Genomic DNA, 23,326 nt, shown 5'->3' on the forward strand with positions numbered 1-23,326 from the left:
GTAATAAAAGAAATTCTGAACTCAACTTAAGCCAAAACAGAAGAAATGTGATGTTGTGAGGTTTTTGGAGTTTATTTTTTGTTTTTGTTTTTTTCTTTGATGGAAGTCGTGCGGCTAAGTCCTCCATCCATCACTGCGCGAAGGACGCTGCCATTTTCCGAAGCTGAGTCTAATCTGATCAGGTGTTTTTGGGCGGAGGCGTGCAGCCATTAGTTTGATTCCATTTCCTCAGCTGTGAGGGTTTGAAGCAGCAGGCTGATGGAGGCATAAAAGGAAAGCTGCCCTCAGTGTGTAATTACCTGACAAGGCCAGACATTTCTCCTTGTGCGAGAATCTGTTTCTATAGTAACAAAGTGTAGCAGCAAACATACGTCTGAATTCAAACCAAGAACACAGTGTTGATTATACAAAGGTCATTGAGGGATGTTAAGTGGGATGAATATTATGCAGAATTCTGAAGGTCGCCGATGCCTTTCATCAAACTTGTTTCTAATGATCCTTTTTCTGTTTCTCAGGGTTGTTTGTGAAGAATTTCATTCATCATCAGGGCCTTTCACAACTTTTCAGCATCGCATTTTAACAAGTTTCAATGTCGACAAGCCTTGAGTCAGAGAGCACGCAGTTCTCCCTTTGTTTCACTTTTGTCTTCGTGTGAGAAGACCCTCTGCAGCATTAATGCCGCGCCTCTTTGTGAAACACCAGAACTGGTCGATCTGTTCAGTTATTGTGTTACTAGCCAGAATTCGAGGTGCTGTAAACAAATGCTGTGGAGTTTATTTTATTTGGAAGCAAATCATTGCATTGTGTTGCTCTGATGCTATCAGCCATACAAGGTGAACCATACAACCAAATCACCATACAAGGTGATTTAAAAAATTAGACATTTTGAAAAGTCTTTTGATATCCTCTAATTATAAGAATTTGAAATACTTTATTTATTAGAGCAGTTGAAACACCCTGATATTCATAATAATGTTAGCAGCTGTAGTAATAATAATGGCAACAACAGTAAAAAAACAAATAGACATGTTTTTGAGCAAAATGAAAATGATTTGATAGGTTTTATCTGCTGCTCATCTATATCGTGCCGAGAAATGGAGGTGTGATTAAAGCCTGTGATACTTGCTTCTGCTTTGTAAAGGTGCCTGAAAATGTCTTAAATCTAAACTAGTGCCAGGTGGCGGCTGCTAACCTCATCACAGCACAGGATTTCCTGCGTTGTCAGCTCAAATCTGGTATTTTGTAAGCAAGCAATGACGATTGTATGCTTCAGAGCGGGAGCACGCAAAAAATGTCATTGCAGTAAATGTTCTCTGTGGAGGAGAAAGAGCAGAGGAGGCAAATTCCCCCAGTCCATTTAGCACAAGTTCTTCCATCTGTGTGTCTTTAACTTAGGGGGGGAGAAATTCATCATCAGCTCAGTGTCTCACAGTACTGATAAAGGTCACCCTTAGACTGAAGGCAGACAGACAGACGGGCACAGTGTCACTCTTGTCGCTCTTTGACTTGTAACTATGGGCTTTTCAGAAATCTGCAAAGAAATGGTCAGTATTTTAACTTCTTTTTAAACTGTCTGTATGAACCTAAAGCTTAGAGACAGACTATTTCTGTGGTTCAAAGTTGGACTGTGAGGAGATGGAGCTGCAATTTCTTTTAATGCTTACTTGCAATTTTGGGGGGAACTGAGCTTTTGATTGGTTTATTTTTCTGCAGCTTGTGGCGTTGCAGTGCTTTGACATGAGCTTTTGCTTCCTGTCCTGTTTTAACCACACTGTTGAAGCCTCCCTTGCTGCACAGTTCATATTTATGCACAATCTCCCATCTCGCGGTGGATTGAGGCTGTAGCCTGCAGGTAGACACTCAGCATGTCCTTCATGACCAAAGCTCCGTCGCTGCTTTGATATTCATTATCCTGAACTCGATGTGAACTCAGGAATTTTTTTTTTTTATCGCTGTGCTTTTAAGGCGACAGCGTGTGTGTGTGTGTGTGAAACTGAAATATTCTGAGGGAGCAGCTGTTCAAAAACGTTGAGCGCACAGTACTTTGAGAGGTTGTTTCTCAGTACCACTGATAGATTAATGATGGTTAGTGTGATGATTAAAAAGAACATGTCATTTGTTCATATAACAAACACAATGGTAACACTGTAAGCCACAATATGCTTAAGCTAACCACAACATGACATTTCTAGAGCAGACATGATTTGAAACTAGAGTAGAGAATATTTTATCTGATGTGTTGAAGCAGCTGAATCGGATGAAATGAGGTTTTAATGACCTTGCATGTTCAGTATCTGTTACACCTGTCACCTGTCGCCTCTGAGGCCGTGCCGTCTACTTTAATTGACCAGGCATTTTTTCTCCCCTTGAAAACTGAGCTGTTAATCAATACAGACATGGAAAGATTTATTTTTAATAGATCTTTGATCAATGTCATGCCCACAAGGAAAATATTATAAAGTGTAGATTTTAGTCTTTTTAAAGCCTGAATATATTAATATGTCACTGAATGCATAAAAAATTATAATGTAACTTGCTGCAGTTTCATAGATTTATAGTGTGCATGTTATTTATTGATCCCATTTTCACGACAGTTCACTAGAATTCTTCGCTTTTTTATTAACTTTTTTATTTAATTAAAAATTTTGCACTACTTAGTTTTAAGGCCCTCAGTATGGGAGTGTGGTTCTTTTAAGTGTGATGATACTATTTTCACTTTGATTCTTTTTGCTGCTGCTGTAACGGTAATTTCCCCCCGAGGAATAAATAAGTGTCAACATATGAATATCTCACATGAATGTACACTGACGATTCTGTAAGTTATGTCATATTTATTATTTTTAAGTTGTAAAATTGTCCTTTTTTTTTTTTTTTTTTTCTTTCCCCTTCACCATATTTATTTTTGTACTTTGTTGCATTTCTTCGGTTGGGTGACATTGAAAGAGCGTCGGCTCATCTCAGCCTTCAGGAAATGCACTGTTGGACAGTCGAGCTGTAAATTATAATATTTAATATGATTTACTATTTCATATGTGCGAGGAGGATTAGTGTAAGTTAGATTTTATTTCTTTAGGATTTTCATATATGAGAGGCACGATGATTTCAGGTTTGCAGCTCGGTGTTATTGAATTTTGTTGCTCATGAATTTCAGTCTAACACTTCCAATGCGAAAGCTTATTAACAAACTTTATTTTATGGCACACTTCAAATGCAAACCCACTCTTTTGCATAAAGAAGTAGTGAATAAATGTTTAAAAAAAAATTGATGAGATAAAGAATATATAAAATATGACTTGAATATAATAAAAAAAAATGTAAATTAAAATATAAAATGTAACAAGAAAGCATATTAATAGTTATTTATATTGTAAAAAAATGTAAATAAAGACAAGCAAATTTGAGACTACATTTTATTTTGAATATTTTTAATTGGATATTAATTTGGCTATTTTTATTTTTTAATACTTTGGTCTACCTGAATGGATAAATTTATCCTCTTATTTGTTTTGCTCTCCTTTAAAAAAAAAAAAAAAAAGTTTCATGTTAAAAATGTTTATTTAAAGAAAAAATTCTGAAAGTAACTACACCCACACAGCAACCTGCACCCGTGCGCACTTTCACATCTGAAATAAGACGCCAGACGCTGCGGTTTACTTTAAACACGTAAAAGGAAATATATTTTTTTTTAAAAATGAAATAACAAAAAAGAACAACATTTCATACAGAAGAGCTGCTTTTCTCATTTGCAGAGGTAATTTACACAGGACTTGAAATGAAGACACTTTACTCAAAGTGGCACAACGGCAGCCAAACCACAGTTTGAAATATTGACTTTTTTATTATTACTATCATTATTATTGTTTTCCACTCCTCAAGCCTTCAACTGATGTGCCATACATGTAGGAGTGTGTTGTGCCACTTGTGGTAAAGCATGAGGAGGTTATGTCACATACTGAGCTTCTTTTAAGGGTTAATATACACTGGCTCTTGGTAATTCACTCATGACGTACGCACCATTGAAACATTTACACACAAAATTTTAATTTTCTCTCCCCTCCAGAAAAACAAGAATTCTTTTTTTTTTTTTTTTTTTTGAGATACTTTTGAAGACAACAGTTAACAGTTCCAAAAATGGTGGCTCTACGATTGGACCGATCCCACCTACGTGAAGCCCTGTCCTTCCACACAAACATTTCAACAAGCATGGCTCACTGAGTGTTAGGAGAGAAGAAAATGGTTGTCGTGGCGCCGGTCTGCCTGGCAGAAAGCAGGGGTGTGCATAGGTGTTAGCCACTTCTTCCCCAAGGCTCTGATAAGGCAGTTTTTCTTTTCTTTTTTTTCTACCGTTGTTTTTGCTTCCACTTCAGGAGCCGTGTTTAGTGGTGAATGTCAGTGCTTTTATTTCTTTATTTTTTTCATAGCTGGTAATGTCTCAAAAACGAACTTCCAGGTCCACCGATTCGCATTTTGTGTACAAGGGAGCAGAGTAAAGACAGCCAGAGAAGAGTAGGCGAGACGTCGTGAAAACCGAGATGACAGAATGCAGCACGCGTTTTCTTCATTGTCCATTTTGTGCAAACTGAGATGTAAACAAAGACCATCGAAGGCTGGGGAAGGAAGCATAGGACGTCAGGCTACAGCAACACGGGGAGAGACGACATAGAGGGGTGCAAGTGTGCTCATTCAACAAACTGAAAGGCACAGAGGGCCGGTGAAATAAATAAGAGCTGAGGGAGAAAGAAAATGCCAAGTTTCCTGTGCTTTTCGCGTCACTCTAACTTGGACGTGGAGCTGAGGGAGTCGGTTGTCGCCACTATAGCAGCTTCTAATGTGCTTCAGAGTTCGGCCTGCTTGTCACAGGAGCCGAGGAGATTAGAGGGGAGAACAGAGTACCACAAGGAGTGCTTTAAAAGGTCAACACGCACACAGGCAACCCCATAAGACTGCTTTATCGTCATGCTTGCTATTGCCTTTCCAATATTACCATCCATCATCAATTACAAAAGAAAGTACAAAATATCTACTACACTGCCCCACCACTCCCCACCATTCAACTATATCAGGACAGAACCATATTCACTTAGTTTTTTAGTCATTTATATATATATATATATGTATATATTTACACAACAATATGCCTTTCGGCTGTCGAGAAAAGGGGCGAGGAGGAGGATGAAGAAGTCTCGGTAATGAGACATCAGTCATTAGTTTATTCGTTTCTCTCTTCTTCAATAACAGTTTATCTACAGAAATGTGATTCTGATGAGAGATGTGATTCAGAGTTTAGATTCCACGTTGAATCGGAGATGGATCGTCGAGGGCGATGAGCGAGTTGCCGTTGAGTGTATGTCAGTAGACCCAGGAGACGGGAACCCACTGAGGAGTGGTGGACACCAGGTCCACGGCCTCCTCCAGCAGGCGGATGGTGTCGTCGATCTCGTTGTTGATGATGGTCTGGTCAAAGTAGTGAGCGTAGGTTTGCTGCAGCATCTCCGACTCCTTCTGTAGCCGCTGAAGAGATTCGTCCTGGTGGAGTGAGGGGGGAGAGAGAGTAACATCAGTGCCTTGGCTTTGGCTGAAGTACAACTGTGTGATGTGCTTCGAGGCTCCAGTTCACTTTTGGAGTGGCGGAAAAACGCTGAACTCTGCACGTGTTCTTAAACTGACCATCAAGATTTTAGATAATGTTGCACCCACATTTTCTGCTTCAATTATTTAATGATGTGTTAATATTACATAAAGCAGGTAAGATAAGTCCCAGGATGTGGCTTTTGTTATAGTTTGAACTGGAAAAAGGAAGAACTGAGTCTAAATATATGACCCAGTCACCTAATTAATAGATGGCTCTTAAATAAATAACTGCAGTATTTTTAGGGGTTAAAGTAGTTGTCTTTTAAATAAGTCTTATATACTAGGAAATGATGGAGTTAATATCTATGAGAGAAGTCTATAAGAATAAAGATTTAACCTCATTTGAAATGGAGTCCAGCTCAGTGTTAGGGCTCAGGCCCTTTCCCTGTTCGCTATAAATATATTTAATTGAAAAAACCTTAAATCTAAAGTGTGTTTCTCAGAAATACTCCAACCAGATATTTACCCCAGTAACAGTTCTGAATACGAGGAAGGGAAAATGGAAGAGGGAGGTGGAAGCATGATGAAACAACAAGGCGTGAAGTTGCATCACAAATGAAAAGGCACCCAAACAAGGGGATTATTGGAGGGATTAGAGGAATTAGACGAAATCAAAAGGTAGAGGAGTGAACAAAGCTAGACTGCTGCTATTTAAACAAACACAGAGGGGCACAGAAGCTTTTCTACAGTCTCCAAACAACAAGTGAACTCGCACCATTTAATTTGTACTTACAGGCAGTTTCCTGCACCACTTTGGGACCTTGAGTGCACATGAAAATATGCATGCCAAAGGAAACACAAACATGCTTAGAGCAAACTGAGCACGTGCAGTGAGAGGAACGCACAGGACGACAGAAATGGAAATTAAGACACTGTTTTACGTTGGGCTGTCCAGTTTGAATTCAGTGTGTGGTCCTTTGACCCCTAACAGCAATTACGCTAAAAGCAGCACCTTCTTGATTTACCTATGTAATGATGCTCTCATCTGTTTTCTTTCAACAACACACCATCATAATTCAGACTAGAAAGCCAGTGTAACTGTGCCATAAGTATGAACTCTGTTAGTACGTGCAGCGAAACATAACTGCCCAAGGCAGGAAGAGTAAGTATAGCAGAGGAGACCGTACCTCAGTCATGCCTGGGGTGATGGTGGGAGCCGCGATGAAGACGACGTATGGAGCAAACTCAGCTGTCCTGAGGATCTTTAGTGCCTGATGAGGAAAGAAAATCTTAAACTGTGTAGTGCACAAAGTGGCACATGAGACTGTTCTATCAGTGGAGATTTTTTTTATATTGCCCAGCCCTAATATGCGAATAAGTACATTACTGCAAGTTCCAACATAAGGGTACTTTCACTTGAACTTATACTTGGCTTCTAGAGGAGATGGCTAATTTTGGGGGACTTCTGGTTGTAGCAAGAAAATGTCCGGGCCGAGATGACTTGCCTGTGGCTCGACGTCTAGGATGGAGATCATGCCCTGGGCATGGATCTGCCTGATAGTCTCCAGCCTGGTTCCATACATGGCATCCTCATGGCTGCCATACTCCAGGTAGTCGTTGTTGCTGATGTCCTGCATCATCTGCTCGTGAGAAACAAAGTAGTAGTTCTTTCCGTTCTCCTCGTCTTTCTTGGGAGGCCGAGTTGTGTCTGAGACAGAAGAGATGAATACAGAAGTTACACTCCCGATGATGACATTGTTGTGTTGTAACGGGTCAAACAGGAGAATCCACTTTGAAATTTAAATGTTTGAGTCATTAGTTTGCTGTCCAATCGTAACAAGAGCTTGATAACCTCTGCAGTTACTCATGTGGAAGTATTTAGATCGTGCTCTTACGAGGAATAGGGTAGGCAAAGCGGTCGGGATGTTTGGTGATCAGCGTGTTCTTGATGTGCCTCCGACCAACTCCGTGTGCACCTGAATCCAAGGAGAAAGAAGACATCGTTTTAAATGCACTGGAGATGTTACTTAGATTATGCTTTTTGATATTCAAGCATTAGCTTTGCCTTTTTAACTATGATGGTTAACTAAGCACACACAAGTTGAAAACATAAATCAGAGCAACCAAAGTACATTTTTTTGTCACACCTGAATGATATTTAAGTACACGTGCAGACTTCAGGAAAGTGTAAGGTAGGCACTTTGCTAAAGGCTGCAGGTTTTCTAATCATTAGATGGTTTGATGTCCAGCTCCTAAGTGAAAGATGGATGTCCTTCAGTGCCCCAAAACACTATCTTCTGCCATTTCTCTGGTTTTGAGGGCAGTGCCTCTTGCCCCCGGTCTACTCCCAATCAGAACCCCAAACACCTAAACTGGCTCCTCTCAGGGAGCAGCAGCAGTTCTACTCTTAGTCCCTCCAAAATGACCTAACCTGCAGCCTTTGGTCAAAGGTGAGGATGGAGATGTAGCTGTAATTTGACAGCTTTGCTGTCAGTCTGAGCTCTCTTCACCACAACAGCAGCATCTGCATAACTGCAGACACTGCACTAATCCCACTGTCAGTCTCTAGCCCCTTTCTTTCCTCACTTGTGAACAAGTTAACTATACTTAACCGCCTCCATCTGGGACACCAACTTACAGTGGATTTATACTCTGTTAAATCTACACCATAGGCACGCTGTAACCACAAACCCCACGGAAAGCCTTACGACACAACCTGATGTGCACCACACTGGAAATGCAACTACAAAAGTATCTGGAAAAGCAGAGGAGGTACTGAACGGGCCAGTCGTGCAGGCTGCACGGTTTGTAGTTGTAATCATCTGCTTTTCTGTGTTTACTTACCAAGTAAAACCAGTGTTTTTCTCTTAAATGACGGCAGTTTAACCACCTCCTCATATGTCACCAGATCTAGTTGATCAAACACTGCATCAGAGAATAAACAGGATTAGCTATAAAAGTATGAAGAGGGCATGCGTTACATGGAAATATTGATTATAATGGACAGTATGAACTACTTAAACATGTTTTAGCGTATAAAACGAACTCCATAGATGAATTTTGAAACGTGTGCTTAACAAATGAATGCCTTGTTCTCTCTGGTAGGCATGGCTTAGACCGCTGCAAAATACAGCAGCCCTCCAATAAATCCTGCTTCATCAAACCTCATGTTGCCACTGTACAAGGGTATGTTGTTGCTCCTAACTTTATATGAAGCAACACCTTGGCCGTTTATCAATGCCCAAGTACGCGAGTACGTACTCGCGTGCTCGGTGAGTACGTACCCGCCGAGAACGCACGGGAGTACGTACCTGCCGAGAACGCGAGCACGGACTCGTCGGCCGTTTCTCAATTCGGCACGCGAGCACGGACTCGTGATTTGTACCAGCGCACGTGATGATGTCACAGGTCCGGAGTTTTACTGCCGTCCCTCTTAATTTAACTGTGAGTAACATGTTATGAAGCTTAACTTTAATCACAGCCAAACCGGTTTACTCAGGAACAAATAAAACACTGAAATAAACCAAACATTAACATTTAGAAGTGATCTAAGTGACTTATATATCATTTTTAACCTCAGTAGTGAAACCTCTATTAATAAAAATAGTGTACATGTACATACGTGTACATACCTTAATAAAAACAAGCAGGTGAGATGTTAGAACGCTTTTATTTTTATTTTAGTGGACACTCAATACTATAGACAGCTGCTGGGGTTTCTTTAACCTGAGTAGTGAGAAGACCGCAAGCGGGCGGGGAGGGGAGGGGGGGGGGACGATGTGCCGGGAGTCCGCTGTTGAGTTTTGGACGAAATGCATTCTGGGATATATAGCTGTCCCAAGTCTACACCGATGCATGCTCGATAAAATGGGCGGATCGAGAACACATCCGGGACTTTTTCGCGTTCTCGGCGTGATGCGTACTTCGAATTGGAACAGTACTTGGTCTCCGACTGATGACGTATCACGAGTACACGAGAACGCAAGTACGCACAAGTACGCATATTGATAAACGCCCCTTATGTAAAACTCCAGCCTTCATGAAGCAGAATGTATCACAGGGCTCTTTTCAGATCACTGTGGTGTCAGACGGGTGTACCTAATAAGGTGTCTAAGGGAACACATGCAATGCTGATGCTAATGAGATTAACATTCATTCCAATGTTTTGTCCCTGTGGCATAAATCAAACCTGGGATTCTTAGTCAGGCGGGCTTGAATTATTCAAATGCCGCCATAATGTACACCAACTGCTCATTCAAACAGGCACACCCGATGAAGGTCGAATGCCTCGAGAAAGCATTAAAACCTACTTATTTGCACTAACCTTGGTAAAATAGAAAAACTGAATCAAGCTGACTAACATCTCTTCAATCTGAATTACAAACCAGAGCAGCTCATAACAAGTCTGACAAAGCCGCTGTCATTCAAAAGTCAAGGAGACATCAGGAAGAGGACGAGGCATGAAAGCAGAGAGAAGGAAGAAATACGTAGAAGCTGGATGCCAGCTCTCTGGAGTTACTTACATGCAGCCATGTCATTGGGTAAGAGACAGCATGAAATATGGACAAAGGGTGGGAGCGGAAGGGTTAATAAAAAGACACCATAAAAGAAGACAAATCAAACAAAAACCACCATAACAAAACTTGTTAACAGAGCTGTTAGTCACTGAAAATGAGGTCAAATTGAGACGGCAGCAGAAGAGGTCAGAGGGAAAAGGCAACAGACATGCAACAGTTACACGTACAGGATCATCTACAGTCACTACAACAGGGGCAACAGTGCCGTTATAAGGTTAGCAGTCATCACTCTTCATCACTTCAGTCGAAAGGACATGCGTCACAGTACTTCCCTTTTATTACCCAAACAAGATATTAAGATTGTGACTGCACATTTATTCATCTACTGCACATTATCAAGGAGTTACAGGAAAACAGTTCAGACTATTCAATGTAGCTTAGTTACATAAATGAATGAATAAGAACACCCCTGCCCAGGTACTCGAGTACAGCGATACTTGATAGCTATTAAACCTTTGCTTATGAATCAAAGATCTCAGAAAATATTCTTGTTTTAGTGAAAAAGCTTCACCGTCAGGCTGCCTGACAGGACTAGTGCCTGTCACTATCACAGCTGCAACCCCTAATTAGGGTCAAATGTCCAACCACCTCATATTACAGTTTTGCATTAGTGAGCTGTCAAGTTAAATGCTTACAGTGAGTGAGTGTGACTTGTTGGCTTACCTGCGTTGTGCTTGGCCAGGTATTTGTCTTTGTACTGTTTCTTCTTCTTGCCAAACCAGGTACAACTGGCCTGCTGTTCCTGTTTGGTCTTCTCCATTGCTATACATGCCACACGCCTGAAAGCAACACATGCACTGTTGAATGGCCACATGTGACCAAAGGTAAATGTCAGCATGTGAGTGTAGAAGGAATTTAGCTTTTTACAATAATGCAGAGGGGAATCATTTAAAACAGCTTTTATCCTGCTTTGCATTTATTTATGCACACTGACACAAGCACCAGCATCATGGTGGAGGGACTAATGTTGTGAAGCTACCTCCATCCCCCTCTAGCATACTGGTTAGTTCCAGGCTTGAATCCTTGCAGGGGTGCCTGGCTTCACAAAGACTTCTTGGCCAACATAAGGTGTGTTTTAAAATAAAAAGCTTCAGTCACTGATATTCATTTTTATTTTAAACTACAAACTTGTATTTAGATCTTTGTGATCAACACAGTGCATATTTGTGAACTTGTGTGGTGACTGCCTACTGTGCCCTGGCTACTTGACAAGTGTGGTTCAGATGAACTCGGCCATGTAATGCCATCACTAACCACAGCGAACACAACAGGAAGCAAGACACTGAAATTTACTCAGGACCAGATTGTAAAATGTAGGTCAGTGGAAGGAGGACCAATCATTCTTATTGTTAGTACAATCTTACTACCACTCACAGCGCACATTTAACAAATAAAGGCTGTCAGATTTTAAGACACTGGACATTTGACAACACTACACAATTACAGGTTACATTCTATTGTTCTCATCAATGCAGTCTGGGACTGATTCACACAAACACACTCCTTATTTTCAAAGGCTAATCTCTGCTAACCGGCCAGCCCGTCTCTTCCTGTCCGTTTTCCTTCTGTATGGCCAGCTCACTGTGGCATCCTGCATCTACACAGGAGCGCAGAGGCCAGGCTGAATCCATCCTGCAGCAGGTGCAGAACTGGCTCATGCGCTGCTGCAGGGGAGTAGTAAACTATTTAAGCTCTCTGTCCCCAGACAACAGGATTTCTGTTCCAGAGTTTGTCTTTAAATAACAATAACATTACAAAAACAGAGTGCCTAGTTTTCCATAGTTGTACTATACAGCATGAGTACAGCAGGAACAGTACTGTAAGTACATCTGTGAGGTCATCCTTCAGAACCATGTTTCTTCTACACAATCACCAGCTGTCATGTTATTAGAGGTGCATCTGTAATCACTCAGGATAGTCTGGACATTTGTACTATTTAGCGGCCCTCCATTAACTTCATCAGAAAACTCCATAACAGCTAAGACTTGCTACAGCTTTAGCTTCAAACTGGCGTTGAATGTTTGCTGTACTCACCATTCCTGCAGTTCAGGTGAGGGGATGAGTCCTGCTGTGCCATTCTTGGTGTTCTCCAGCTTTCCTTGCCACCAGTTGTGGTCATCCTTGGAGATGATCTGAATGATGTCACCTACCCGGAAGCGGATGCCGGCCTCTTTGCACGGGATGAGGTCGTCTTTTGCCGGGTCGTACTCAAACTGAGCGCGTACATAAATCTGCAGGTGCAGAACAGTGAGAAAAAGCTACATTAGGTGAGGAGAGGACGACAAGGCAAGCTGCCCTTATGAAGAGACTGGCTGCTACACTGGTAAGTAGTCAGAAATAAGACAGCAGTACAAAAGCCAGAGCAGGAAAAAGCACAGACACTCAGACTGATGAACAGCGGGACTAACGTGATCGAACAAAGCTTTGCTGCATCTCTGCCTGCGGGTGGATTCGTTTTATCGTTGGCTTGTGCACATACATCCATATTCTCTCTACTGATGAACTATTATGAAGCCTAAGCTTTGACAGCAAACATGGGATCTAAGCACCATTACGATGAGGAACCAAACTTTGCGGGGCAGGGGGGGGAAGGCTGGGAGGAGTCGGGATCTACTTCTACGGAGGGTCCACCAAGCTCCATCTTACCTTGATGGACAATTTGTCCTTGATAGCAGGTCTGCAGATCTATGGGGTTGAGAGCATCACACACACACATACAGTATATCATGCAGTAGAAAATGTCGGGGGGGGGGAGTCAAGAAAAAGGTTATGAGGAACCCGTACAAAAATACAAAGTTTGTGCTGCATTTTATATACATGTGTGTGTGTGTGATGATGGACTTTATCATGCAGAGGATATAAATTACAACTTTTGTTCTATAGTATGTGCTCTCTCTTGCTCTCTCTCTCTCTGATGGAGGCCCTACAGTGAAGAGCAAGACTTTTTGTAATCAGGACAGGTGGAATGCGAAGAGGGGAAACACGAGTGATGTAGGTACATACATGCTGTGTAAGCACACCGTTGCATCGGTGGAGTGCACGTGTGGTGTAAACAATTAGGAAATCTTACCTGACGGCCTTTAGGCTGAATAGTCGATGGCAGGTCCTGGATGGCAACACACAAAGAGACTTTTAGTATTTTAAGAGAACGATCCATTATCAAGATGAGTTGTTGCTATGAGCTTTCACTTTTGGTCACCGTTACGCTGAACGTACCAGGATGGAGCTGGTCACACTAGCATGACCGTTTGCAGGTGACTGTCGAGATAAATCCGGAGACTCTTTCTGTAACGGGAAATAGAAACCTAAGGATTTAATTTCCCACAATGCATGTGAAACAAAATGTGCGCACTGATAGTTTTGTACCTCACAAGACATTGACTGGGATCGGTAACTGGGCACAATCTTGAAGGTGATGCTTCCCCTCATCTCTCTCTGTGGAGACGAAGAGGATTTTTTAAAATCTTTAACAATTACAATAGTTCAATCACAGAGGGACCACTGTTGCTTTTATTCACTCCCTATTTCTAGTGTCTCCTAGTAGTTTTTTGGACATTAGAAAAACAAACAGTTTTAAATGTTATTAATATTCAGGTATAGCCACTAAAAATAATGATGCTACTTGATGCCATCTTTTGGTACAATACATCACTAACATTACATCTTTAACATGCTGAACAAATTCAAAGAAATGCAGTGATATCAGCTGAAAAACTGCCTGCTCAGAGCTGGTGTGACCTACCAGCATCTTCTGGAGCTGTTCTACCGTCTGATTAGCAACGCTGATGCCATTAATCTCCCGGATCTCATCTCCTACATGCAGAGTCCCTGAAGTGCAGAAAGAATGAATTAATAAAGGTTGCAAACGAGGCTCCTGGGTGTTGAGACATCAGTATTTCACATAGCAGAGACTAGAAACACCCCAAGAGCCCAGCCAATGTTGAGTCGCGTTGTCTTGTGTTACATTACCAGAAGTCAGTCCGATGTGAGAGTACAACATAAGAATTATCACACTTTGTTATTCACAACACTTACTAGATGAATGAGGACATTTTAAATGGCTCATCACCTATGACGTGATTTACCTTGTCGATGGATCATTCCACCATGCATGATGCGGGCCACAATGCAGTGGTTGAGGTCGTTCATTTTCAGAGTAATGCCCTGGAACAGACACAGGCTCAGCAAATAACTATTCAGTTTTTCAATTCAAGTTTATTTACATAGCACCAAATCACAACACCAGCTGCCTCAAAGTATTGTAAGTTAAAGACCCTATGATACTACAAAGAAAACCAATCATATGAGGAAGTGTTTGGCGACAGTGGAAAGGAAAAACTCCCTTTTAAAAGGAAGAAACCTCCAGGGCGGCTATCTGCCGCGGCCAGTTGGGGGTGAGGGGAAGAAGACAAGACAAAGACGCTGCTAATGACCATTATGACCAGATGACAGCGTTTTCATTAGCCTCTGTGCCACACCCACCACTATACTCTTCTATTAGAAATAATGCTGAACCACAAATAATCACAGTAGCTTAGTGCTAATTTAGTTCCCACTGTTGTTGCCATAGAAAAGGTTTTAACTCTAGGTTTCTGAAATGTGAGCTTCCTGTACACACCATGGGCTCATCGGTGTTCTTCTGAAACTGAACCAGCCGAACCCTGGTGACATTTTCCAAGTCCATGTCTCCGTTGGTGCTGTCCGGGGAGTCTCCGTTCAGGTACGGTGAAGTAGGCGGGGGAGTCACCCTCAACGCCTCGTCGCTGTACACCTCGTGTGCCACCACATCGTGGGTCTGCAGCAGAGCCTGGACACAAACACTCAGTGTTGAGACTTGCAGACAGTGACAGCTCTTTCCTGTTTTGGATGGTGGTGTGCATTGGTCTGCCTTATTTGTTTGTATATTTTCTCTTTCACCCTGCAGTGGGGTTTACTGAGAATGAAAATAAAGTGAAGCTTTATTTTCAGCAGCATGTTTTTGAGCCGTCTGCTCGCCTCGCTCTTTGAAAGTTTCATTTTCAGGTATTTTCTGTCACGAGCACTTTATAAATAGATGTTGCTCATTCTTTAAGGGAATTTCTACATGTGACAAATACTGAACTCAAGGATGAACTAATTACAGTTAGTTGGTTTTAAAAAAAAAAAAAAGGTCATTGTGACCTCAACAAAAAGCTAACCTAAAAATATAACATTTGCAAATCATGACATTTTACAAATCTGTCTCATAGGTCAAAGATCAACTTCACTGCATCAGCATGCCCTTTAAAAACATCACCTTAACTAAGAGGTGGAGAAGCTGACTCTCTGGTACCCACCTACTAAATTACTTCACAAATCTTTCATATATTAGATTCATCCAGACCACAGGTGTCAAACATGAGGCCCAGTAGCCAGAATTGGCCCAGCAGACACTAATTGATTGATTGAGTGATTGGTTGATTGATAATACTTTATTCATCCCAAGGGAAATTAGGATGAATAATGTCATTTTAAGACATCTCTGGGATTAAATGTGTAAATAAAGTTCCTTACACTGACAGGAGTTTCACTGGTCTGCCCACTCAGGCATCTGGCCCACGATATAAAATGAGTTTGACGTCCCTGATCTAGACAGACAAACTGAGACTGATGTGAAGAAGCACAACAACAAGGCAGCAATTCTACTTTTTCTTTAAAGGACCCCAGTGTGTGTGGGCCCTATAGATACGTGGGTATTAATGCCATGCTGTTTTAGGGTTATTCTTTCTGGGTGCAGTTTTTGTGTCAGTGCTGAGGCAGAAAATATTGGTTCAAGCTGGCCAAGAAAACATGCTGCAAAATCCCTGTCAAGAGAAGGTACGTGTGAGCACGCACAGTGTTTTTGTACGAGTGTGAAGAGAGTGTGGCTTACACTAATCCTCTTTGGGCACTAATCATGTCACTGACACACAGGGTTTTTTTGTTTTTTTAAACATCCACCAGCCCAGCTTGCCAAATGATCACAGCTGCTCATCAGAGCGACAGCGTGTACACTGATGATGCATGACAGTCAGGGAGCTTTGGAACAGCTGGCACTAAAGGCTTTTGACTTGCAGCAAAGAGAGCAGCTGAAAAGAACAACTAATAACAAAGACGTTAGTGCGCATTTACAGGACACGTCAACAATGGACTAAATGTTTGATGCTGAATCCCCCTGAATCCTCACCGCTTAAGTCCATAATTAAAGGGAACAAAACATGTCCTTGCATCACTACTTGATAACTGAAGTGATTACTAAAATCATACAGCTCAGAGGAAAAAACTCAAAGGTGTTTTCTGCCCCATGTGCTGCCACACTAAGCCCCTTCACACCAGTTCTGCTAACAGCACAGTTAAATGTCTGTGGCAGGATTAACCAGGCAGTCAGGTCAGGGTGCAGGACAGGCTAATTGGATTGACGCAAACTTAAAGCATGACAGCTCCAGTTAAGTGTCACATACCGATTCAGCAGAGAGACACACAAACAGCTCGGCTTCTTATGTTTCTAAGCCAGATACAGAACAGCAGTACCATCCTACAGCTAGCTGCTGTGGATAGCGATACACACACACAGAGAATAAAAACAACCATATTCTGACTTAAATACTTTGTTTAATACAAGAAGTGTATTCATTAAACACAAATAAAAGCTACTCTCGACTAGAACCTCAGTACCTTTACATGAAAGCCACCACTAACTTCTTCTAGCTCAGTTTCTATCTTCCAGGTCTTTCATCGGTATCCTCGGCATCCCTTCGTCTCTGGTTTGTACTGGCCGCTAGAATCATCTGACGATAGTCTAGCTGATGCAAAGCCAAAGTATCGGCACTGCTTGCAGGTGGAAGCCCTTTAGTACATGCTCTCTTCAGCTCTGCTGTCTATGCCTTTCCCGTGCGAGCACTCACCAAAAGCTCAGGTGCTAAGCAGATTTGTAGCCCAGGGAGTTATGTGGGCTGACAAAAGGACCCAACTTCTGACACAGAAGGCTGTAATCCCAATTCCTAGATTAAGAATGTGTGTGCTGCTGTATATCCCACCATGAAGTGTGGCTGTGTGAGGATCCTCCTGAGCTCCTTGGCCTCCATATTCTCTGGGTAACAGGAGATGGTTTCCAGTACCTGCAGAGGAAAATAAACTTTTAGAGGCGAGCTCATGAAGACGATCTATAAGCTACACTTCAGAGAATTTAGAAGATATTTTTATTTTTAGATTTCCTCACCTCTTTGGCTCTCTGCACTCCGTCACTTGGAGGATTTCTGATCTGAGGGGACGACCTGGTGTTGATTTTGTCATAAAGCTGAAATAACAGCAACAACAAACATCTAATGACATTCAGAAGATGATAATGCAAGCAAAGATGGAAAGCCCAAGGAATCGTGTGGAGCATACATGTGGTTTACAGTGGTCCCTCGCTATAACGCAGTTCACCTTTCGCGGCCTCGCCGTTTCATGGATTTTGTTTGGTGCAATTTTGCAGGCTGTTTTTTTTTTTTTTTTTTTTTTAAAACAGCGCATTGTGTCCTGCGTCCCGATTGGCTGTAGACCATTGTCAGTCAATCTCCTCCGCGCCGTGTCTTCTCTACAGTTCAGAATGCGTTCAGCTTGTCAAATTTACATAAATCTTCGCTGGCTAGCAGTGTGACTCTGAAGTGCTGCACTGTATGTTTGTAAGTTTTCTCCCCAACAAACACAACAATGTCGATGAAACGTTTTGCACCGTCAAAGGCAACCGCTGGACTTATTTTTCTACCAAGGTTTGAACTTTGAGAGTGTTTAAACAAGAGAGAAAAGTGTAAAAATGTTCATGCCTCTCTGAGAAAAGCGTATAAAGTGTGTAATGACGGGTTTTACAGCCTTAAAACATCTATAATAGTTGTAAAAAAATTAAGCTGGCTATTTCGCGGATTTTACCTATCGCGGGTTATTTTTAGAACGTAACTCCAGCGATAAACGAAGAAACACTGTATTGTTGATTTGTCATGGCAACTACTGGATACTTTAGATACTGCAGAGGAAGCGTTTACTCACATCTAATAGAGTGTGGAGGTGCTGGTCCTGGAAGACGCTGTGCAGGAAGTCCATATCTTTCTCACTGCAGTCTGTCAATGCATGGATCTCCTCTAGACTGTCCAAAACCTGTGATACTGCCCCTGTGTACACACACACACACACACACACACACACACACACACACACACACACACACACACACACACACACACACACACACACACACACACACACACACACACACACTTACGTTACACACTCCAAATATACACTCACTCACAATTACACAAACATTCACAAGTACACAAAGCAGTCTCTTCAACACTACACAAAATGCAAACACTGAACATGACACACTACCAGAAACAGGCAAAAACACAAACAAAACAAAAACAACAAATTCCACAAATAACCAAACCCCCCCCCCAAAAAAAAAAAAAAAAATCACAAACAGTACAAGCGAAAACACTGGAACGAACACACACACACACACACACACACAAACACTCAGAACTATTGAACCCCAAGTACCTGCTGCATCGCCCACACATGCAGCAAAACCAGAGAAACAGCGGTACATGGCATCAATACATCAGAAGAAAGTCAGTTCAAAAAGTCACAGTGTGGATGACGGTTAGGAGCAGCACGCCCAAGGAAAACAAAAAAACATAAACGCAGCATGGAGGGAATTACAATCTGACACAAAACGTTATTAAAATTCTTCTCAGGCCGTGTAAACATGAACTGTGTGTGCGTGAGAGAGAGAGAGAGAGTTACAAAGCTTAAAAAGGCTCAGAAAGATCACGCCCTAAGTGAAACCACAAAAGTGTCACCAATTTAACTCAGTAACACTTCAGCTGACAGTTTGACAAAGCCTGCGAGGCTAAGACACGACTTCTGTCCTTTATAAAGATAAACATTACATAAAGATTACATCTTAATTTAATAAACCGTTAATTATTCAGACTTGTAGTGGTTTACAGTAAGTGAAACTTTGCTTTAGAGGAGATTGAGCCAGTTTTGCTCAGTTATGAAGGAAGCCTACAAAAATAAGCCCGAAAAAATGAGCTGAAGAAAATACGCAAAAAGATTTTGTTCTAAGTACGCGCAATGGTTGACGAACAGAGGGCTAATCGGGACTTCTGTGATGTATGAAAGATGCAGCAGAGGAGAGTTTAAGCTGTTAAAAACTTCTTTTTTTTAGCACATCTTTGCACGTGCATCATACAAATGTAGCGAGAGCTCTTTCTTCAACTTGACCATCAGTCTATTATATAAAAATAACCGGTGAGTCATAATGTTATGAAACGCAAAGGCTAAAGATTTAAAGAAGAGAATACAACACTTCAAAACTTGAGGCCTTTACACACCGGACGTGGAAGACTGGTGTGAATGTCGCATGTGTTAAAAAGATTCTTTCGGACTCGTATGTTCTCAATGCAGCTGTTCGCACTAATCGCTCAACAAATCTGCAGATCTGACCAATCAGACCACATACAATAATCCTATTTTACTTCAGACACCCAGTTAGCTGCTGCTCTGGGTCAGTCGGCTCTCTGAAATGTTTTTTCAGATGTGATTCGAACTCTGCCAACACGAGTTCAAAGTGCCGCTCTGACATCCTGATATATGCACAGCTTCAACTCCTGGATTAATCGATGAAATTCTCCCTGCTTGTGATTCGTTTCTCCTTCTAGTGGCGGGCGGATCGATCCAAACATCGATTATATCGATACCAAGTCGGCATCGGTATCGGATTGATACTAGCCGGGTAATATCGATTCTTTACTTTAAGTTCCGCTCTTGTTTGCAATGCTGTGGTTTTGGTTGTTTAAGTTGTTTACATATATATATTTTCACCAGTTGTTGTTTTTGTTGTTGAGAATTTTAATTGTAATTTTTGTATTATAGTTTCTCAACAGTACTTGTTTTAATTTGTTTACTGGTTTGCAAGCCCTTTTTATTTAAGATTTTTCTAAAAAAAAAAAAAAAAGAAAAGAAAAAAAAAAGATAATATTAATTTTCTATAAGCATTTTCTATTTAATTATAAACTATGTCCTAATTATGTCCTGGGTTTAAACTATTTAATAATAAAAAAGGAAACCCAATTTCCCTCGGGATGAATAAAGTATGATCAATCAAAAAAAACACTTAAGGTCAAAATTGAAATTTAGCAATTCAATGACGCATCCACCTTATTTATTGAGAAGTATCAGTACCGGCGATACTGGCCCGTATTTACTTGGTATTGGATCAATACCAAAATATGCAGTATCGCACTACTTCCTTTCCTTGTTTAGAAACGTCCAGACCAGCTCATCACTGTTTGATGTGGATTTCTTTTTTTTTTTCACAAGCTCGCGCATGAAAAAGAATTCTGAATTTCATGTTGTTGTTATCGAAACACGCTCAGTGTGTAAAGGCCTGCACACAGCAATTAAAGGCCAATTTATTAGTGCATGAAGACAATGATGTTTAGTTTACAAATGCAGCTAGAAGTCGTCAAACATGCTATGATAGTGTAATGAGTAATCATTTAAATGGGAACTACTTAATTCATTTCATATTTTTATTCTTGACCTCTATCAGAGTTGATCTAAGTTCAAGAATGAGCTTTGTGTATGTTAGCTGGACCTTGGTGAAATGATAAAAAATAAATAAATCTGTCTATCTAGAGCACAGTAAGTTCCCTTTAGTTACCAGCATAAATTTGGGAGACAAATTGGTTTACAGAAAGCTGTGTGCACCAGTAAAAAGCAGCTCGCTCTGAAAAGTGGAGATAAAAGATCTTACTGTTAGTCAGGACACTGAGGATGCGAGCATCTTATCGTCTTTACTTTTGTTCTTGCTCACTGTACAAACTACTAATCAGCACGTCTTAATCTGGTTTTCAAAGCTTCATGTTGCCACAATAATGGAGATACATGTGTTTCATCTTCACAAGTCAAAAAGAAGCAGTCAGAATAAACACACACCAGAGCAAAATCAGTTCTTTAAAGAGGAGACAGCAGAGGAGACAGAGGGGGCACAGAGGCATGGAGGATTAATACCCACATCATTCAACACATGGGAGAAATGCAACTACAGAGCAGGTGATGTCACGGTGATATCACACATCCACAATCTATGAGTGTGGGGGGGTGGTAAGAGGAGGGGGAATACGTACTTTCAGCAGCTAGCAGTCCTAGAGACAGCACAGCAGAAGGAGAAAACAACACCAAAGAAAGAGAAGCTGAGATTAGAGGAGGTTTAAAAGCAACTACGGCTGCAGAGATGAACAAAAAAACAAAATGCAGCTACGGCAGCCAGAGAGAGTCAGCAAAAGCAGCTAAATCTGGACAAAGTCTGCCGAGCTGCTGCAGGGATCTACAACGAAACACGTCTAGTCGAGCAGCATGTCTGAAGCAACACAGCTGCAAAAATAAAACAGTCACCAGGAAGCATGACTGCAGCAGACTGCCAGCCTCAGCACAAGGGACACACAAGTCCACGCGGCTGCAGCAGCTGCTTTTACAGCACAAACTCGGAAAAAAAACAAGAAAAATAAATAAACAAAACTGGCTCATTAGACTGATCCCGCTGATTAGCTGACACTGAAACGCACTCGGTTTCTATCGTTTATAACTGGGTCGGGTTTCCTTGTGCTGCTCAGTTCTGGCCGGCACGGCCTGCAGTCTTCTCAACAGCAGAAGTGAAAGTGGAACGCTGAGACAGGGAAGTGAGGCTGCTGTTGGGAAATGTGTTCATTAAACAGGGAAGTTGTGCACCGACAGCTGCTTTTCACAAAGACACCAGAATAGAAACCACGTGAGCACAAACAGAGCTAGAAAGCAATTGTGATCATGTTCTCTTCCGCAACATGCACGCACTGAACACTTTTAGAGAGGGTTTCAATGATTTAATCCATCCATTAAAATAACCATTTCACTGTCCTTCAGGTTATATTTGAATTAATGCAGCATGCTTTTCACTTCCTTTAGGCTTTTTGTCATACACACAAACAATCTAATACCTGCGTCTCCCTGTTGCAAACACATTTAGAGGAAAAAGTCTGCCTGACAGTTACCTGAGGAGGTGGGATCATCTGAGAAGTCATGGAGCTCCTCAGGGGGGTCACCATAGTAGGAATTAAACTTGTGGCTGGAAACAGCAGCCAGCACTGCACCCTGGGACAGAGAGTAGGGGGTAACATGGTTATTAAGTGAAATATACGTATTTAAATAGATGCTATATATAAGAGTTTATAGTGTTTAAAAGGTTGAGATGAGAGTAAAAATTCTGCCAGCAGCTTAATCTGGGTCATTAGAAACATCTGCACAGAGGGGATGTGGAGAGACTTCCTCTCATACCGAAACCTTTCCTCTTGGAGTCTAATAACACTGCGCTAACCTTCAGCTTCCTCCTGGCGTTGAACTTTCTCAGCTGCTCAACTGTTTCGGGCAGGTGGATCTTGTAGGCATACCTGTCCCTCTCCTGCATTTGTTGGGAATCATAGACATAAAGATGAAGGACATTAGCACTCGCACACAGAGACAGTGAACGGATGTGAAAGCAGAGCTGTGGTTCTGAGCAAAAGGAAGTGTGCTTGAGTTAACATCAGTCAGGCCAGTGGTTTAAAGGTGAATTTGAGCTTGCGAAAACATATTTACAGCAACCAGCAAATATTCACGCCTGTTTCTGGGTTTTTAAAATAGTAAACACGATTATGAAAAAAAAAAAAAAAAAAGGGGAAATCAAACGACAATAACCTCCTACAGCTGCCGAGATGTGAAGTGAGAGTACTTTTACTTGCATTCAGTTAATCTGAATGTTAGCAGTATGTGCGTGTGTGTGTGTCTTGTGATCTTGCCTTCAGCCAGGGGTGGTTGAGAGCCTCATAGACAGTGATTCTCTCAGCAGGGTCAAGCATCAGCATGCGCCTCACCAGGTCCTTGGCACTTTCAGAGATGTGAGCCCACTGGCGCGGGTTCATCTGAAACCCAGAGAAATATTCAGAAACGCATGAAGTAGCCAGGATCGCAGCTGAATCTGGCAGTAATTAAAGATCCAAGGACAAATTTAACACCATTTAATGCTTCATAAATAAACCCACATCATTTTTCTCCCCCCTGTTGTGCAAAATGTTTCGGTGGTTTGTTTCATTGTTTTACAGTTTGGTTTTTTTGGCAGA

At 41.5% G+C, this 23,326-nt stretch overlaps 2 protein-coding genes across 4 annotated transcripts in view; one reads left to right on the forward strand and one right to left on the reverse strand.

Moving 5' to 3' along the window:
* LOC116328893 (probable G-protein coupled receptor 34) overlaps positions 1-23,326 on the forward strand; it is a 36,669-nt gene that overhangs the window by 8,004 nt on the left and 5,339 nt on the right. The window lies entirely within an intron of this gene.
* Positions 4,075-23,326, reverse strand: part of LOC116328892 (peripheral plasma membrane protein CASK) — a 52,374-nt gene continuing 33,122 nt past the window's right edge. The window contains exons 8-27 of one of the 2 annotated variants that reach the window (XM_031750789.2): positions 23,006-23,128; positions 22,546-22,629; positions 22,223-22,322; positions 18,174-18,295; positions 17,365-17,442; positions 17,183-17,263; positions 14,767-14,955; positions 14,234-14,312; positions 13,891-13,976; positions 13,515-13,583; positions 13,365-13,433; positions 13,219-13,254; positions 12,795-12,833; positions 12,183-12,379; positions 10,812-10,927; positions 8,416-8,496; positions 7,467-7,547; positions 7,077-7,279; positions 6,759-6,842; positions 4,075-5,526 (exon numbers count right to left, since the gene is read on the reverse strand). In XM_031750789.2, the coding sequence (XP_031606649.1) occupies positions 5,350-5,526; positions 6,759-6,842; positions 7,077-7,279; positions 7,467-7,547; positions 8,416-8,496; positions 10,812-10,927; positions 12,183-12,379; positions 12,795-12,833; positions 13,219-13,254; positions 13,365-13,433; positions 13,515-13,583; positions 13,891-13,976; positions 14,234-14,312; positions 14,767-14,955; positions 17,183-17,263; positions 17,365-17,442; positions 18,174-18,295; positions 22,223-22,322; positions 22,546-22,629; positions 23,006-23,128 (2,094 nt within the window). In that variant the 3' untranslated portion in view covers positions 4,075-5,349. The remainder of the gene's footprint in view (positions 5,527-6,758; positions 6,843-7,076; positions 7,280-7,466; positions 7,548-8,415; positions 8,497-10,811; positions 10,928-12,182; positions 12,380-12,794; positions 12,834-13,218; positions 13,255-13,364; positions 13,434-13,514; positions 13,584-13,890; positions 13,977-14,233; positions 14,313-14,766; positions 14,956-17,182; positions 17,264-17,364; positions 17,443-18,173; positions 18,296-22,222; positions 22,323-22,545; positions 22,630-23,005; positions 23,129-23,326) is intronic. The other variant, XM_031750790.2, reaches the window with a different exon arrangement.

Source organism: Oreochromis aureus, linkage group 23 (genome assembly GCF_013358895.1).
Source record: "Oreochromis aureus strain Israel breed Guangdong linkage group 23, ZZ_aureus, whole genome shotgun sequence".
Classification (NCBI taxonomy): Eukaryota; Metazoa; Chordata; class Actinopteri; order Cichliformes; family Cichlidae; genus Oreochromis; species Oreochromis aureus.